Genomic DNA, 20183 nt, shown 5'->3' with positions numbered 1-20183 from the left:
CTAATCTCTCCTGGTGGGGATCCCAAACACTCTAGCAGTACTCAAGAATGAGTTGCACTAGTGGTTTGTACCCGGTCTCCTTTATGGATGAATTACACTTGACTGAATTCTCCCAATAAACCGAAGGCGACCATCCGCCACCTCTACGATTGAGTGCTCATTACGTTTCACGCCACTCTGCAGCACTACACACCAGATATTAAGCGAATGTAACTGTATCAAGTGGTACATCGCTAATACTGTACACAATCACTACAGGTATGTTTACCCTACTTATCTTCATTTCCCCAGCTTTAGAGCAAGCTGCAGTCACTCAGAGTTGAGTCACTTTCCCATACGCTACAGCGCCATTAGCAAACAGTTGCAGGTTGCTCTCACCTTATCCCTGATTTCTTTAATGTATTTAGAGGACAAGACGGTTCTGCCACATTTTCCAACGGCACTCCTGGCTATTCCTTTGTCTCTGATCAACACTCATCGTCCAGGTTAACGCACTGGGGTCTATTACTGAAAAGGTCTTGGAGCCACTCACTTATCTAGGTGCCGGTGCCATACACTCGGACCTCCGTTAAACAGTCGACAATATGGCACTGTGTCTATGTCTGAAATCTCTAGATGTATTTAAAATCCAGTTTGTATACCTTTTGATTATACATTCACCTGTTTCACTCTGTGTCAAGATGTTGACACGAGCATCAATAAACTGGCTACGAGGAAAGAATACTGATTATTTTTATCTGTTGTTGATCAGGTTGGACTCTACGCACACCCCATCTTCAGCCAAGATGGGGATTACCCGACCGTTGTGCGTCAGAGGGTAGACGCCAACAGTGCAGCAGAGGGACGGCCCCGCTCACGGTTGCCAACATTCACTCAGGAAGAGCTTGCATACCTCAGAGGTGAGCTTGCGTCCATTTACCAACTCCAAATTTATCAAAGCAGGGTACATAGTACGATATCTCCAACAAAATGCCATTTTTAGCAAGATTAACATAATCATTTAATTGTACATTTTGCTTCCTTCTCCTTCTTATTCAAAATGGCTCTGCGCACTATGGGACTCAACTGCTGAGGTCATTAGTCCCCTAGAACTTAGAACTAGTTAAACCTAACTAACCTAAGGACATCACAAACATCCATGCCCGAGGCAGGATTCGAACCTGCGACCATAGCGGTCTTGCGGTTCCAGACTGCAGCGCCTTTAACCGCACGGCCACTTCGGCCGGCTCTTCTTCTTATTCCTTCCTTCTTCTTCATATGCTTCAACAGCAGTGCCACAAGCAGCAGCTGCTATCCTTTCCACAACATGCACACTTATCCTCCACATAGTCTATATTTACATGCTAAATTCGAAGACACACTTTTTGCATTCCTTACTCATGAGACTTGTACTTCGTTTTAGTTCCTTAAAATGTTACTCACCGACGAGACTAGGATATGATCTCTAGTTTTCTGTGCTCTAACGATCCAAGTAGGGACTAAAATAACCCAAAATAAAAGCTTAAATGTAAAATATATTTCATTTTGCTAACTTGTAAGTCACATTGCAGTGTGTCACTACCGGCACGACCAGAGACTTAGTTCAGGTAATGCTATGTGTCTGCCTGTAAATGTTTCATGTTGTACCAAACATATCTTGAATGCCGTGAATGATATTTGCTGTATCTGTACTGCTGCCGTGGTTTATATCCTGCCTGTCTCTATATGTGTGGTTGCTACCTGTACGTGCCCATCTCAGCCCAGCGTTCATGGAGACTCACATCCTCATCCAGATGGTAGATGTTCCATGGGTTTCCTAAATCGCTTGATGTGTAGAGACATATTTCTTTGGAAAAGACAAGATCTGTTTCTGTCCCTATTCCCTTGCTCCATTTCCAATGAACTAATTATTGTTGGGATGTTAAACATTAATCTGTGTTCCTAGGTGTGAAACATACCAATGTAAGAAAATTCACCCCCCACCCTAGAATTTGGTTGGAAAACATACAAAAGCGGGGTAAGTGCAAATTGTTACCAATTACATGCCATGCACATTATCACATGGTAACTTTCAAACTATTTCATTGTCTCATCGTTATGAGTTATATTCAGGAAAGGTTGTGATTTACGAGCAGTATATAACCCTATCAGTCCAAAAAGTTTCGACACTGGATCAATAAAATAGAGAAAAGTTAAGATGGTGGATTTAATACTTCATGGTCATAGTCTCACTTGGGTACAGCGTAAAAAGAAACATACAGCAATGTGAAACTATCAGCAAAGTCCTTCTTTAGGATGTTTTCCAACTCGAAGGTCACACTGGCTGGAATGCCGATTATGTCGTCAGAGCGGTGACGGTTCATGAGACGTTTTCCACTTTGTCGTTTTGTGGTAGATTCGTATTTATAACACCAACTCTCATCACCTGTGACGACTTTTTTTTTTTTCTTCAGAAAAGAATTTTCAGGATTTTTCATTTCAACAACGTAGCGACAGACGTAAGGGAATCGTTGCTTTTCTTTAGGAGTCTAGGTGTGTGGGACAGATTTCACACACACTTTTCTAAAGTTGCTCTGTTATGATTCTTAAGTCATCAACACTGATACACAATCGCTGCATATCCACTACTTAACGCTGCCTGTTCGAAATCCACTAGTGGACTGTTTAACGTTGTTAGTTCAAGTAGCCACTACTACGCTGACCTTGCTTGTGCGCCAAGATTAAAATCAGTCTTGGAACTTTTGGGATGGACGGTGTAGGTGGCCACAAGAAAATGTTATACGGATTCGCGAAACCCGAATGTGAATTGATAAGACCAGTTGAGTGCAGTAGTTAAACACTGATAAGCCCAGGTATGCTCACCGCCTACCGCGAAATCGAATACCGCCTGATGCGTTGTGGGTACGTGAAGTGGCAAGGAAAAGAAAAGGCGGTAGAGACGAATGATGAATAACTACAGCGGTCTACAAAACTCTGTCATAAGCAACTGTGACAAAGGGCAGAATGTTATGGCCTGGTGCCTAGAAACGAGGATCTCGTAAACAGCGAGGCTCGTGGCAGTTTACGAGCTACTGTCGTAGGAACCTGTGGAAAGTGGTTCAAGTATCGTGAAACGACTAACAGGCGAGGAACTGTTGGACGCCCCTGCCACGTCACAGATTGTGGAGGACGAAGGGCTTGCATCCTCTGTAAAGCAGAATACATGGTGGGCTATGGCAGCTTTGGTGACAGAGTACACTACTGTTGCAGGCAGCAGCGTTTCGGAATATACCCTTCAGAACGCATTGTCCAATCTGGGGTTCCAAGTAGACGACCATTAAGTGTTCCCGTTTTGACCCGTCGACAATGTCAGTTCCGACTGCTTGGATGGAGGGCTCATCGAGACTGGACCGTGGATAAATAGGAATGTGTCGCTTGGTCGAAAGAATCGAGTTTATCCTTTACCAGGTCGATGGTCGTGTCTGGATACGACATTGTCCAGATGCTCTAGTAGAAAGCTTTATGCACTATTGTAATGGTTTTCAGACGTGATTTTATTGCAGCGCGGCTGAAGTCAGTCCAGGTATCTTTACAATCCATTATCATAAATATATTTGGAGCCTCCCAAAAGAAATTAAAAGCACTGTCGGAAAATACTATGGAAATTAAAATATGAAATATCTTTACATGTAAAAGATTCTTGCTAGATATTGTCCTTGTACATGCCTTTGAACAACAGTATATAACTATATGTTACTTTAAATTATGAAGTGGCGAGTGAAGATTTGCATCAAGGCCAGGATTCGAACTTGGGTATCCAGCTTACAAGGCACATGCGCTAACCATTACTTCACTCTGGCACAGTGTCTTTCGATAACTGTATGGAGTACCCTAGCAGGCCACCTGCTCAGACCAAATTACCGCTCGCGCCACAGCCCTTTAGGGATTCCCCCTATACTCTAAGAGCATTGCAGAGGGTCTCCAGCTGTACTGGAAAAAAGCCAGCCGGTGTGGCCGAGAGGTTCTAGGCGCTACAGTCTGGAACCGCGCGACCACTACGGTCGCAGGTTCGAATCCTGCCTCGGGCATGGATGCGTGTGATGTCATTAGGTTAGGTTTAAGTAGTTCTAAGTTATAGGGGACTGATGACCTCAGAAGTTAAGTCCCATAGTGCTTAGAGCCATTTGAACCTTTTTTTTTTTTTACTGGAAAAGCACCCCAATATCGAACGAAATGGGGATCCTGCCTGAAACCTAGACATAGGTGCTTTAATGAAATGAAATTATATAGTTCCAGAGCCCTTTTCAAGTCTCAAACATCCATAATGGATTAAAAAGGGAGGGACGCTAATCTACTTCCAAAGTCACTGTGGCCGAGTGGTGTAATGGTTAGTGCATCTGCTTAATGAACAGTAGACCTTGGTTATAATCCAATACTTGGTACAAATTTTCGTTCGCCGTTTCAGTCTGCATATATACATCACAGACGTTTCAGAGTTGGAAAGGTCTCCGGAGCCATAAAGTTTCATTTGATTAAATCAGATAAGCCTGGGTTTCAGGCAGGGTCCCCCGTGTCGTTCAATGGTGGTGGTGGTGGTGGTTAGTGTTTAACGTCCCGTCGACAACGAGGTCATTAGAGACGGAGCGCAAGCTCGGGTTAGGGAAGGATTGGGAAGGAAATCGGCCGTGCCCTTTCAAAGGAACCATCCCGGCATTTGCCTGAAACGATTTAGGGAAATCACGGAAAACCTAAATCAGGATGGCCGGAGACGGGATTGAACCGTCGTCCTCCCGAATGCGAGTCCAGTGTGCTAACCACTGCGCCACCTCGCTCGGTGTCGTTCAATGGTGAGGTGCTATTGGAATACAGTGGGAGAGTCCCTCCAGTACAGTTCAAGCTTAGGGGAAAAACCAAGTGGGGTGAGGCGTGAATGGGAATTGGAATTGAGGAGTCGATGCACTTTCACAAAGACTCTGTGCCAGTGGAGCCCAGTGGTCATTGCATCTGCCCAGTGAGCGGGAGACTTAGGTTTGAATCCCAGCCTTGATAAAAATTTCCATTCGTCGCTTAAATCCGCATATATACATCATAATGTTTGAACTTGAAATGGTCTCTGGAACCACACACACTAAGGTGACAAAAGCCATGACTTACCTCCCAATATTGTGTCGGACCTCCGTCTCCTCGGCGTAGTACAGCAACTCGACGTGGCATGGAGTCAACAAGTCGTTGGAAGTTCCCTGCATAAATATTGAGCCATACTGCCACTATAGTGTCCATAATTGGGAATGTGTTGACGGTGCATGATTTTGTGCACGAACTGACCTCTTCATTATGTCCCATAAATTTTCGATGGGCATTCGCTCGAATTGTCCACAATGTTCATCGAATAAATCGCGAACAATTGTGGCCAAGCGGCATGACGCATTGTCATCGATAAAAATTCCATTGTTGTTTGAGAAAATGATGTCCATGAGCGGCGGTAAATGGTAACCAAGTAGCTGAACATAACCATTTCCAGTCAATGATCGATTCGGTTGGACCAGAGGACCCAGACCATGCCATGTAAAACCATCCCACACCATTGTGGAGCCATCAGCAGCTCGCAAAGTATCTTGCTAACAGCCGGGGTGCATGGCTTCTTGGGATCTGCGCCACCCTGAAACCTTACCATCAGCTCTTACAACCTGAAATCGGAACTTACCACACCCGGCCACCGTTATCCAGTCGTCTATGGACCAACCAATATGATCGCGAGCCTAGGAGAGGCGCTGCAGGCCAAATCGTGCTGTTAGCAAAGACACTCGTGTCGATCATCTGCCGCCATAGCCTATTACCGCGAAATTTCGCCGACTGCTCTAGCAGATGCGTTCTTCGTACGTCCCACAATGATTTCTGTGGCTATTTCACGCAGCGTTGGTGATCTTTTAGCACTGACAACACTACGCAAACGCCTTCTCTCGGTCGGTAAGTGAAGGCCGTTGCCACTATCCTGACCGTGGGGAGAGGTAGTGCCTTAAATTTGGTATTCTCCACACACTCTTGGCACTGTGGACCTCGGAATAATGAATTCCTTAAGGATTTCGAAAATGGAATGTCCCATGGGTCTAGCTCCAACTACCATCACGTGTTAAATGTCTGTTACTTCCTGTCGCGCTTCCGTAATCTCGTCGAAAACCCTTTCACATGAATCACCTGAGTACAAAAAGTAACAGTGCCACTGTTCTATCCTTTTATACGTTATGTACGTGTATATGTGCATACCGCTATCCCACGACTTTAGTCACGTCAGTGAAGTTTCATATGACTTGTACAAATTTCTTTTTTATGAGACTTCATTCCGCCGTTTTCAATCTATTTCTGTTATTTACGAGCATTAAGTGTAATGGTGTAGGCTCTATAATTATCTGTAGATTAATTCGTTAAACCTTGTGTGAAATTATTTCTTCCGTAAACTCTGTTACAGGTTCCTCTGACTTTCTCGGTGTGAACCATTACTACACAACCGTCGTGACATCAGGTGAAAATGGGCCGTTTCCGTCCAAGAGAAGAGACTCGAACGTCGTCAGTGTCAGTACTGAGGTACGCAAGCTGCGGAAGTCTGACACTAAGTGCTCAGCTACAAGTGCGACGATAAATAATTGAAAGTGGTATTTGGATCAGTTGAAGTATTTTAGACGTGACAGCAGTGATTGTATAGACGCATTTGTCATCGATATGCATTGATGACATATCACATAAATCAGCTATCGTAGCTATAGGGCACACGTTTCTCATTTACTGGTATAGGCAAGGACGAAGGACCTTCAGCAAATAAGTCACACATTGTTACGGCAGACCACGTAACTTTTATTGAATGCTGAACTACACTTAAATGTGACACAGATACATGACACTGTTCCTCAAGACAGTTACAGATTTTGCGTAAACAGGGGTCGGAACGTCCTACCAAATATTCAGTTCCTCGTCGATAGGAATCCGCTCCTTGGTGACGAAGCCATTCGAGAACCGCTGTGTGAACGTTAGAAATTCTTTTTCCCCCTACGTGTTCTTTCAGCTTGCCGAAAAGATGGAAATCGTATAGTGCAAGGTCTGTACCCCCGATGTGCACCACCCATATCTGTGCGTCCTTGGTTTAATCATTGGCGCCATTTCACGGTGGCTCGAGGCTACATTGCATCCTCGCTATGTAACGCTAGAACATTAATAGACGTCGACAGGTATCGAACCCGGTGCCACGCGCCCAAAGGAAGGGTTGGGCCGGTTTTCATTCACCTGCACATACTTGATGGGTAGGTAACACAAACTTTGTTTAAAATTAATTCAGACTTGACAGTTTAAGCTATTGATCTTTAATAATTTATAAGTTATTTTAATTCCACTGGTAACAACCTAGCCAGATAAAATTTTATCCACACTGCCTGAAGAGCTATACAAAAAACAAACGATGACGGAAATACAACAAATCCAAAAGCTAACGCCAGAAGGCCTGATTTTAAAAAAACAGAAAACAACAAGCAATAACGTCTGAAGAGCTGATTTAAAGAAATTGGCACTACCACAACCGATAATGTATGAAGGGGTAATTAAGGAAATGCAATTAGAAACTCAATAATGAACTGGTACTTGAAAAGCTAATTTTGAAACAGGCCTGAAGGGCTATCTTAAACATACTATATTTAACAACAAGGTATTTGACTGAATAATTAACGAGAAGCAAAAGGTTTAACAAAGGACTCACAGAAACAGGTAGACTTCAAAATATCCACAGATGATAATTACGATCGGCAATAAAATAGCTGAAGATTTCGTTCTCAAGTCTAAATTAGAGGGAGATGCTTCACATTTCGCTCATACATGACCTGGCCGGTATACTACACCCGACTCGCGAACCACCAGTTTAGAGTGGGAGTGTCCACAAGTCTACAACAGACTACAACATTCACTTACAGGCCGGTACTGATAATTAAATACAGTAATAGCAGAAATGGGAACCTAAACGAAAATTTTGCTGGCCCCACGTTAATAAGCTGGCACCGGAAGGAAACGTTTTGTTACTGAACACAATTCGCGGCCCCAGCCGATAATTAAACAAACACACGTGAGATAACAACACGCCAGACAAACCGTACACAGCAAACACCCTCTCCGTGAAGTTTTTAACGAAACAGTGCATAAAATATCTTAATATAGGGAGGGGCAGATTGAGCCGACACAGAGATCAGATCAAGATGTACAGTCAGGCAATTCAAGTTGCGTAACGACTAACTAGAACAGCTGGCGATAGTGGAATAGTCTTGAGGAGGTGGCACTCACTTTCGTAGTAGTCTGCACAAGCAAATAATAATGCTCAACATTGCACCAGGCTGCTGATTTCAATGCTGATCTAGCAAAATCGGAATGGATAGCCTCTAACGAATCTCGCCCGTGCATCTCACAGAAACACCGAGGCCGTCATTCCCTAATTCCTTACGGGTTGCAACTAGCACGTTGTGCCGTGCCAACAGCCCGTACTGAATCCTTCACAAGTAGCGGCGTACGGCGTACTCGTTGCTCTCCAGCAAGGCCGGGCGTGTTTACGAGTACTTCCTCATACAGGCCACTACTTCCCACTAAAAGCACACGCCGTACGCTAACAAGTGCCAAGCCAATGCAGAACTCACTGCTTGACCATTCGCATTGACAGACGAGATGAGGCTGTCTACCCCACATCCCTCCTAAGACTCTCCCCCTGCGCTCACTAACCTCTCTGACAAAGAGCATTAGCAGTAAATAGGAAAGAGAAACTAGCCGATAGCTGATGGCAATCAGCGATCCGGCGCAGGCATCGTGGCGAATCTACGTGCAATTCTGACGTCTCCCCAACAAGAGTAGTCCGTCCCATTAGCTGGCTGGTAAGGTGCTTGCCTCTCATGCAAGCGGGCCCAGGTTCGATTCCCGACCGGGTTGGAGATTTCCTCCGCTCGTGGACTGGGTATTATGTTGTCTTCATTATCATTTCATCAACACTACCGGCGTTCGAGTCGCCCAGTGTGGCGTCGAATGAAATGAGACTTGTACTTGGGGCAGAACTTCCCCGAATAGGAGCCTCCTGGCCAACGATGTCATATGCTCATTTCCATTTTTTTCCAACAAGGATCTTACTGTCACGCGTACTTCAGCTTTGAAGTACATTTCTAGTTGTTTCACCATTTCAATCGGGCACTGAGATGATACTGTTATCCACACTGCAGCAAAGTTATCTGCGGGAAACCCGGAACGTGTACCTTGTATTGACAATTCACACCCTAATTTCGCGATGCTCTTAGCGTGATACGAACTGTGTAGCTTACCTTCCGAAGTTCTCAGGTACATTTCCATTGCAGTTCGTGTGTAGTACTCAAAATTCAAACTTATTATGTAAGATAGTAAGTGTTCCACTGTTAGCGGAGGACCTCATGTGCTGGAAGCTAGTTTTGGCTCAGTGTGTAATTGAGAACTAAATACACAAAAATTCCACTAATAGAATTCGAAATAAGTAGTAAATGGCGTTGTCTCCATTGTTTGTTCATGAACTTGTTCTGCAGGCAGACGAACGTCGGAAGAGTATGTCGTATGGATAAATTGCATTGTTGTGAAGAGAAAACGACATTATTCGCATCTTCTGACAACAGTGGTTCGTGTGTGTCAAAAACGTGATTATAGGCGAGAGAAAAGAACACTTGGTGTGAGTGCACGTTCCGAATACAGAGTCACCACCTTCCTCCTCAGAGTATGAAAATATTTTCTTGGCGCCGATATATATTCTGCTGTATTGGCATTCATGTTGTGTATATTAACTACATTAATGGTGAGTTGTCTGTTGTAGAACGCTTATTGTACTGACATCTCACGCACACTTCCCCAGCAGAAGTGTCTTTTCTGCAGTAAACTGAAATTTTACTTCTTGTCTGTAGGCCAGGGATATGTGGTAGACGTATTCTTTCTACATAAAACTATAGGTATTTCCTCAATAATCACTACTACATGAATAACTTATATAGTGTCCAAAAGTGCAACAAACTTTTCAGTTTATTACATACTACCCAGCCATAAACATACATCAGGGTTTCATTTGCTTTCTCTAACAACAGTTCCCGTATTTTACCAATAAATATGATGTTACTGACACCAGCAACGAGACATTTTCGTGTGTGTCCTATACATTCTGGATAGCCATTCATGTATGTGTTTAGAACAGAACTGGACCGAGTACACTACCCTGTAAGACACCTGTGTTTATCTGTTCCTTGGCTTGCAATGGTTTCACTAAAAACTTGTCATCAGGAAACATATGAGCTTCCTCTGCATTTTGCATTCAGCTTTCCAAGACGGCAAGGGAAAGAGAGATTCCACAATTATGAAACCAGTTTGTAGCCATGTCTCACTCGTCGTGAGCATTCATTTCTGATCTTTTAATATAACTTTGTTTCCGTGCTCTTATACTCAGCCCTACGATACATACATACCTTCACTTTTTCCTGTTCCAGCAATTTCCTTGGGCATTTCGCAACGTACTGAACTGGATTGCCAATGAATATCCAGGATATCCTATCATTGTGACCGAAAACGGCTTGGGAAATGATGGTGGTCTCAATGACACTGATAGAATGGATTACTTGACGGTGAGTTCCGATCATTGCCTTCAGATATTGATAACATTAGAAGCTTAACTCCGTAAAATCAAATCTTTAAATATTTTACACATTGGTTGCAGTCTTACTTGACGGCGCTTCTGCAAGCTGTCAACACTGATGGCGTTCCAGTGATTGGCTACAATGTTTGGAGTCTCATGGACAATCTAGAATGGAGCAGTGGTTTCACGTGAGTTCTTGTGTATTTTCTTGCTCCATTTTGAGACAGAAACACCAAAGCGATTTATACATCATGAGAATCTCTTCAGAGGCTATAGGAAATGAAGAAGTGAGCATTGACATAATTGTAACCATGACCGAAATTATTATTTCAGTTCTTACAGAGGTGTTCGAATTCAATCTTGTTAACCATACATATTCTTTTCAATGGAAACGATATTTAATTCAACCTACACTGAATAATAATGACCGAAAGTCACCATGCTTTTACTGGCTGATTAGTTCTGAAGCTGGCAGGGGTAAAATACAGGGAGCGAAAGGCTATTTACAATTTGTACAGAAACCAGATGGCAGTTATAACAGTCGAGGGGCATGAAAGGGAAGCAGTGGTTGGGAAGGGAGTCAGACAAGGTTGTAGCCTCTCCCTGATGCTATTCAATCTGTATATTGAGTAAGCTGTAAAGGAAACAAAAGAAAAATTCGGAGTAGGAATTAAAATCCATGGAGAAGAAATAAAAACTATGAGGTTCGTCGACGACATTGTAATTCTGTCAGAGACAGCAAAGGACCTGCAAGAGCAGCTGAACGGAATGGTCAGTGTCTTGCAAGGAGGATATAAGATGAACATCAACAAAAGCAAATCGAGGATAATGGAATGTAGTCGAATTAAGTCGGGTGATGCTGAGGGAATTAGATTAGGAGATGAGATACTTAAAAGTAGTAAAGGAGTTTTGCTATTTGGGGAGCAAAATAACTGATGATGGTCGAAGTAGAGAGGATATAAAATGTAGACTGGCAATGGCAAGGAAAGCGTTTCTGAAGAAGAGAAATTTGTTAACATCGAATATAGATTTAAGTGTCAAGAAGTCGTTTCTGAAAGTATTCGTATGGAGTATAGCCATGTATGGAAGTGAAACATTGACGATAAATAGTTTAGACAAGAAGAGAATAGAAGCTTTCGAAATGTGGTGCTACAGAAGAATGCTTAAGATTAGATGGGTAGATCACATAACTAATGAGGAGGTATTGAACTGAATTGGGGAGAAGAGGAGTTTGTGGGACAACTTGACTAGAAGATGGGATTGGTTGGTAGGACATGTTCTGAGGCATCACGGGTTCACCAATTTAGTACTGGAGGGCAGCGTGGAGGGTAAAAATCGTAGAGGGAGACCAAGAAATGAATATACTAAGCAGATTCAGAAGGATGTAGGCTGCAGTAGGTACTGGAAGATGAAGAAGCTTGCACAGGATAGAGTAGCATGGAGTGCTGCATCAAAGCAGTCTCAGGACTGAAGACCACAACAACAACAATAGGATATTATGAACATTGTCTAACACTTCGTACCTTGTTCAGGAACGGATACTGGATTGTCTTAATATTTATCGATGCGAAAACATGTAAGTCAGGCTTCCAGAAACGTAATACGACAACAAGTACAGCAATAAAAGTGACTGAGTATCTCAACCCATGGACTAACAGAAAATTGCTTAATATCAGCTAAGAATTTGAGACCGATCATTTCGTTACGTGAGGTTTGAAAACTATGCGGTTGAATTTCTGAGATAGTGCAACAAAGGAGTACAAAAGATAGCTGAGAAATAAATAGCGGACATTTATTTAAGGTTATATAGTAGCAAATAAGCCCTCGGTAACAAATATTAAGTCAAAATTGACCTGGTTTCGACGCTACTATGAGTCGTCTTCAGAATTAGACTAAATGTACTAGAACATTAGGTATATAGTACATTAATAAAATTAAAGTTTGTACTGACTCGAAACGATGCAGTACTTACAAGTCACATATTAAAAAAGATCTCGGCGGGAAAGGCGACGTCATGAACACTTGTCAGATGGCGAGCCGCTAAGAGCTGCTGGTATTGTGGACAGGGGTTGCAGCTATGTTCAAAAATTTATTTAAGGATTGGAAAAGTTAATATGGAAGAATGTTCTCTCAGGAATACTTTAGAGGTTAACAAACGGTTCCGCTTTTCTTCCTGTGTAGGCCTATTGACCTCATCTGTGTTATATTGTTGTAAATGTACCTTAATGCTGACTGTATACAACTGCAGCAAAGTCCTAACACTAAAATGATTTCTTCCTCTGTTTCGCCTGTGATCAACATCAAGAATGTTCAATACTTGGATCTCAAACTACACTCCTGGAAATTGAAATAAGAACACCGTGAATTCATTGTCCCAGGAAGGGGAAACTTTATTGACACATTCCTGGGGTCAGATACATCACATGATCACACTGACAGAACCACAGGCACATAGACACAGGCAACAGAGCATGCACAATGTCGGCACTAGTACAGTGTATATCCACCTTTCGCAGCAATGCAGGCTGCTATTCTCCCATGGAGACGATCGTAGAGATGCTGGATGTAGTCCTGTGGAACGGCTTGCCATGCCATTTCCACCTGGCGCCTCAGTTGGACCAGCGTTCGTGCTGGACGTGCAGACCGCGTGAGACGAAGCTTCATCCAGTCCCAAACATGCTCAATGGGGGACAGATCCGGAGATCTTGCTGGCCAGGGTAGTTGACTTACACCTTCTAGAGCACGTTGGGTGGCACGGGATACATGCGGACGTGCATTGTCCTGTTGGAACAGCAAGTTCCCTTGCCGGTCTAGGAATGGTAGAACGATGGGTTCGATGACGGTTTGGATGTACCGTTCACTATTCAGTGTCCCCTCGACGATCACCAGTGGTGTACGGCCAGTGTAGGAGATCGCTCCCCACACCATGATGCCGGGTGTTGGCCCTGTGTGCCTCGGTCGTATGCAGTCCTGATTGTGGCGCTCACCTGCACGGCGCCAAACACGCATACGACCATCATTGGCACCAAGGCAGAAGCGACTCTCATCGCTGAAGACGACACGTCTCCATTCGTCCCTCCATTCACGCCTGTCGCGACACCACTGGAGGCGGGCTGCTCGATGTTGGGGCGTGAGCGGAAGACGGCCTAACGGTGTGCGGGACCGTAGCCCAGCTTCATGGAGACGGTTGCGAATGGTCCTCGCCGATACCCCAGGAGCAACAGTGTCCCTAATTTGCTGGGAAGTGGCGGTGCGGTCCCCTACGGCACCTGCGTAGGATCCTACGGTCTTGGCGTGCATCCGTGCGTCGCTGCGGTCCGGTCCCAGGTCGACGGACACGTGCACCTTCCGCCGACCACTGGCGACAACATCGATGTACTGTGGAGACCTCACGCCCCACGTGTTGAGCAATTCGGCGGTACGTCCACCCGGCCTCCCGCATGCCCACTGTACGGCCTCGCTCAAAGTCCATCAACTGCACATACGGTTCACGTCCACGCTGTCGCGGCATGCTACCAGTGTTAAAGACTCCGTATGCCACGGCAAACTGGCTGACACTGACGGCGGCGGTGCACAAATGCTGCGCAGCTAGCGCCATTCGACGGCCAACACCGCGGTTCCTGGTGTGTCCGCTGTGCCGTGCGTGTGATCATTGCTTGTACAGCCCTCTCGCAGTGTCCGGAGCAAGTATGGTGGGTCTGACACACCGGTGTCAATGTGTTCTTTTTTCCATTTCCAGGAGTGTACATCAGACTACAGCTAGCAATAAATGCTTGCATCTCTTCAGAAATTTCAAACACGCAGCATTGTTCCATAACTGAACTACAAGTTCTTTACGTCAAGCATCTTGGACGAATAAAAGGGTAACTCTAAATATTCCTTTATAACAAACATACGTCTTCTGGAACATTCCGTCCAAAAGCTTTATTCTAATACTTTTCATGACTTCATTATTGCAGCTCCTTTATTGAAACACCTAGGCTGTCCTCCTCTTGTGCAACACCGCGCAGTTAAATATTTGTCAGCTTTCCCATCTATACTGTTTTGATTCTTTTCTCCGCCATCTCATCTAATGTTACTTTTCATTTTGGTAATACTCTGTAGTGACAGTTCCCTGTTATTCCTCCTTCTTTCTAGAACCAAATAACAATGTGCGAAGAGTGAGAACTTGCAAACTGTACCTAGGTTCTGTGAGAGAACGTATTTACTTTCATTCATTGACGTTGCCGATTCCACCATAAACAGGTCTTTCACTATAGTATGCGAACGAAACAGAAAACCTCGAACATAATTCAACTCCTCTAATATACAGTTCTTAGGCAAACTGCAACTGCCCAGTAACCTCGAAGCTGTGCAGACTATTGTCTAGCAGACTTCAATGGATTTCTTTCTGATGTGGAGATAAGCTAAGGACTCTATAAGATTGAAGTCGATCTCGAATACACTGTAGAAACATAATGAGTTTTACGTGACTGAACATAGAAAGAAAAAGGCACGGAAATACAAAAATATAATCTAAGACAAGGAAAAGACCATCGCACCGCGAAGGAGTAATCCAAATGGGACAGAAATCAATAGGCCTGATGTTCATGTACAGACAAACAAATGATAAAAAGTCAGAAAATTTTGTGATTTATTCATGAGATCAAGCTTCACAAACTGACGAAGTCAATAACTTTTGGTCCACTTCTGGCTCTTATGCAAGCAGTTATTCGGCTTGGAATTGATTGGTAGAGTTATTTGATGTCCTCCTGGTGAATATCGTGCAAATTCAACACAATTGGCGCGTTAGGTCATCGACGTCCAGAGGTGGCTCGAGAGCCCTGGCCGCAACGCTCCAACCACCCTCCATTGGGGAGACATCTGGCGAACTTGCTGGCCAACGTATGGTTTCGCGAACGCAAAGACAAGCAGAAGAAACTCTCTCCACGTGCGGGTAGGCATTATATTGCTGAAATGAAAGCCCAGGATGGTCTGCCACGAGCGGCAACAAGACACGGCGCTGAGTACCATCGACGTACCGCTATGCTGTAAGGGCGCCGCCGATGCCAACCAAAGAGGTCCTGCTACGAAACGAAATGGCAACCGAGACCACTAATCTCGGTTGTCAGGTCGTGTGGCAGGCCACAGTCAGGTTGGCATTTACGACGTCATTGTAGCCGCTCGACTGGAGTTAACAGACTTTCAGCGTGGAATGATAGCTGGAGCTAGAAGCATTGTACATTCCATTTCGGAAATCGTTAACGAAATCACCGTTCTGAGATCCACAGTGTCTAGACCGTGACGAGAATGAGCGTGCCGAGAATATCAAAATCAGCCACTACCCCACACCATCTCAGTACAGACAACTCAGTGGCCGCCGGCCTTCACTCAGAGACTAACAAGGGGAGGCCGCCAATTGTGAAATTCAGATTCGATTCATACTGCGCATAATAAAAGCTCATGGCCAGAGGTGTAATGTGGCAAAGCACCAAGATGCACTTCTCAGCCGTTGTCGAGAAAATCGACAGTTAAAAGAAACCGTTGCGGTGAAATACTCTTGACGATTAGTAATTTTCTACAGCCTGGTGGTGCAGCGGTATGCGCTCGGGTTCGTAATCCGAAGGTCGCCGGAGCGAATCTCGTCCAATGCAACGTTTTTTTTAGTATTTGTTTTTTGTAATTCATATATATATATATATATATATATATATATATATATATATATATATATATAATTCCCGGCAATCAGTTGCAACAATTATGCATATAATAAGTTGTTGAAAGTCGTTTGTCGTGGAAAAACTGGCGACTTCGAACATCATTATGTTTTCTGCAAACAAAGTTGTATTTCACAAATGTTATTAACTGTCTTCATAATGTTAACCACGTATAGTTAACGGAAGACGTAGAAACGAATACGTATAGCGTAAGTCAAACGTTCGAATTAGAATGGAGACCCCACGAACACAAACTTGCTGTGGCAGGTTTGAAATATAAACTCCGTTACTCGCTCGTTACATTTGAAGGACAGATGTTGAATGGGCCGAAACGAGCCGCCCCATAACAGCGTAGTTGCCTGCTAACTTCGAAAGAAGGTAGATGCGGTCCCTAGCGCAACTTACAACAACTTCGAAAATCAGTGCGGACGTGAGAGCTTTGGTACACCCTGTTAAACAAACGGAAAAATGGAGGCGGTACAATTGGAGAGCGATCCGCCTGCTGCGCTATGACGCTGTAGAAAATCATTAATCGTAGAGAGTATTTCACCGCAACGGTTTCTTTTAACTGTCGATTTTCTCGACAACGGCTGAGAAGTGTATCTTGGTGCTTTGCCACATTACACCTCTGGCCATGAGCTTTTATTATGCGCAGTATGAATCGAATCTGAATTTCACAATTGGCGGTCTCCCCTTGTAAGAGCTGTGTGATGTGGGTAGAGGTGTAAGTGCTAACAGACAAGCAACACCGGTAATAACCGCAGAAATCAATGTGGGACATACGAGGAACGTGCGGTGACATTTGGCTGCGGCAGCACATACCAATGCGGCTGCCTTTGCCAAGAGCGCGACCGTATCAAAAATGGTTCAAATTGCTCTGAGCACTATGGGACTTAACTACTGTGGTCATCAGTCCCCTAGAACTTAGAACAACTTAAACCTAACTAACCTAAGGACATCACACACATCCATGCCCGAGGCAGGATTCGAACCTGCGACCGTAGCAGTCGCGCTGTTCCGGACTGCGCGCCTAGAACCGCGAGACCACTGCGGCCGACTCGCGACCGTATCGGTTGGGCCCTAGACGACTGGAGAAACGTGGCCTGGTCGGATGAGTCCCGAATCACTTGGTAAGAGCTGACGGTTGGTTCCGAGTGTCGCACAGACATCAAGAAGCCATGGAACCAAGTTGTCAAAAAGACAGCGTGCGAGTTTGTGATCCCTCCATAACGGTGAGGGATGTGTTTACATGCAACGGACTGAGTCCTCTGGTCTAATTGAACCGATCATTGAATGAAAATGGTTATGTTCTGATGCTTGGAGACCATTTTCAGCCACTCATTGACTTCATGTTCCCAAACAGCGATGTATGTTCGCAGCTGGTTTGGAGGACATTCTGAGAAATTCGAGAGAGATCGCCCATCATGAATCCTAACAAAAATTTATGATACATAATGTAGATCTCAGTTTCTGCACAAAATACTGCTTGGGCAACACTTTAGCAATTACAGAGGGCTGCAGATTCAGCTTAGCTCAGTATTTATGACGGGATTTCCAACGACGTGATATCCAAAGGTATTGAGATGCGCGGAAAAATACCTTTGCTCCCAGCAAACGTCTCCTGACGAAGGAATTTGTGATTACCTTCGAAAGTTCGAGTTTATCTTCGGTTTGACATGGTCCATACACCGACAAAACGTTATACAGGGATGTTGCCTTCTTAAATTTGCATGTTGTAATCACTGCACATAGGCTACATATTCCTCTGTAAAAAAATCACACGTTTCCTTCTATCAGTTCTGCAAGAAATTTTAATTGTGATCTGACCCTGACTACAAGATCTTGAAAACCATTACCTTTGTTTTACCAGTAGCACACGTTCCTGTTGGTTTATGTACTGTGTATATATATACACCTTACAGTGAAAATTACACAAACGTAGGTAAACCTAATATATATGCATGTCAAAGACTTACCAGTTGTCATTGTTTGCAGTACAAAATACGGGCTATACGAGGTGGATTTCGACAGCCCTAACAGAACCAGGACGTCGAAGGAGTCTGTGTCTCTCATATCGCAGATCTACGGGAGCAGGGAAGTTCCTGAGGAATACTTCCGCTATATTATTCACTGAATTTGTTACTACAACTTGCGTTGTTCTCTGATATATACTGCATTTCTGTAATGAATAAATAAAGCACTTTGGCTCACTCTCTTAATCAATGAAGTTATTTTCTTGAGTGTTAATGAATGCATTATGCTAAAGCACTACACTTTGTTATTCAAATTTTCATATGTTTCTGTACTTTGTATATCAAACTACAACTAGAAACACGTGTCACATCAATCCACGACAACATATTGACATTTAAAGACAAGACACAGCAGCGTATATGTTATTGAGCCGACAGTGTTTTCAATTCCAGTTTCTTTTTCTTGTACGTAATTCATGAGTCTATACTAAATCACTTCTACGGAAATTAGATATGGCCCATTTCATTTGGCATGGACCTGCTTTTAATTATTTCATCATCGAAACTCAGATATAGTGCCACGTCCTAAATTACAACCGAGTAGAAAAGATGAGCAAAGAAAAAAGAAGCGGGATGGCAAGGAGAGACGACCTGGCAACCAGTAAGTTAAGATCAGCTGCTCATGGAAGCTAAGGCTGCTTCGAACGCCACAGTGTCGTGCACCGAGAGGGGAGTGCAGGACACGTGTCTCCGATAACAGGGGTCTTATCTCACTATTCTCTGAGTGGAAGATAATGAGGGCTGCCTCTAGACCTCCAACTAATGCCGGCCTGCAAACTGTAAGTGCTACGGAGTACGGAACACGGTGAGGATGATTAAGTAATTAGGTAGAAATCTTTAGGAGTCTCCTCTGCCGTACAACTTCAGAAGGCTCCTCTGGCACTAATTATCAACGAAACTGCTCATTAATAGCCCCTATGCAGATCTAGAAGGCATCTCGGTAGCAAAGACTGCTACATAGGTAGTGGAAAATAACAAAGTCCAGCTACCGGCGCCCTGCGACATGCAGATTTGTAGCCCTGCTCTACCTTGGGTATTGAGAAGCCCATACTTATATGGCTCGTGTGGCTGCTTCCCGATCCACTGCTATGTACACAGTGCTTTACCATTAACTAGTTACGACTTGCAGCTCGTCCTACTGTCCCGGTTGGCCTTTGCCTAGTCACGCATTCAAGAGTCGACTCCCCCTTGTTTCTCGCCAGGTACCGCGAGGTTATTTTGCGTTGCTATCTCGTTCAAACCCTGTGACAATGTTTCGGGGCTCCCTTGGCCGGCCACAGTGGAACAATTCCTGAATTTTTCATTAACGTCTATGGTGCACGGAAGTGCGGTTCGTAACGACAGTCTACCAGTTTTCTCCTCCAGCGTCCTCTGCAAGGACCAACAATTTAATGTAGCTTTTCCATGTCTGTGGATTATTGCTTCTTCATATAATCACACCGCTGATAACGATGTACAACAAACGGAAGTCTTATGGTCAACTAGGGCCGAATTACAAAAAATTTAGATCTGTCACTGACCCATACACATACCAAGATTACCTGAGACAAACATAATATGATCCTAGATGGCGGTAGTGACTCTAAACGGCCTGCACAAAAGAAAACATTCTTTTAACTGGATCAGAGCAGGGTATCGGGCGTTAAGGAAAATTTGCCGGACAAGCACAGTTGGCTGATGTAGTTATTGCCGTAAGGCGGCAGTCAGTCTCGTTAAGCCTTTTGTGCTGAAAAGCGTTGCTACTGGCTAAATTATTCCTGCGTATATGTATGAATTTGTAACTAGAACTATACAAGCTTAAAATCTTACTCACCTGAGTCTCACTGGACGTCATTCATT

At 44.1% G+C, this 20183-nt stretch overlaps 1 protein-coding gene across 1 annotated transcript in view; it reads left to right on the top strand.

Moving 5' to 3' along the window:
- Window positions 1–20183, top strand: part of LOC126413215 (lactase/phlorizin hydrolase-like) — a 159076-nt gene that overhangs the window by 25743 nt on the left and 113150 nt on the right. Inside the window, exons 7-10 of the mRNA XM_050083112.1 lie at window positions 752–899; window positions 6425–6540; window positions 10467–10601; window positions 10694–10800. Coding sequence (XP_049939069.1) covers window positions 752–899; window positions 6425–6540; window positions 10467–10601; window positions 10694–10800 — 506 coding nt within the window. The remainder of the gene's footprint in view (window positions 1–751; window positions 900–6424; window positions 6541–10466; window positions 10602–10693; window positions 10801–20183) is intronic.

This window comes from Schistocerca serialis, chromosome 7 (assembly GCF_023864345.2).
Source record: "Schistocerca serialis cubense isolate TAMUIC-IGC-003099 chromosome 7, iqSchSeri2.2, whole genome shotgun sequence".
In the NCBI taxonomy this organism is placed as follows: Eukaryota; Metazoa; Arthropoda; class Insecta; order Orthoptera; family Acrididae; genus Schistocerca; species Schistocerca serialis.
The sequence above is the reverse complement of the archived record's forward strand: the minus strand, read 5'-3'. Positions and strand labels throughout refer to the sequence as shown.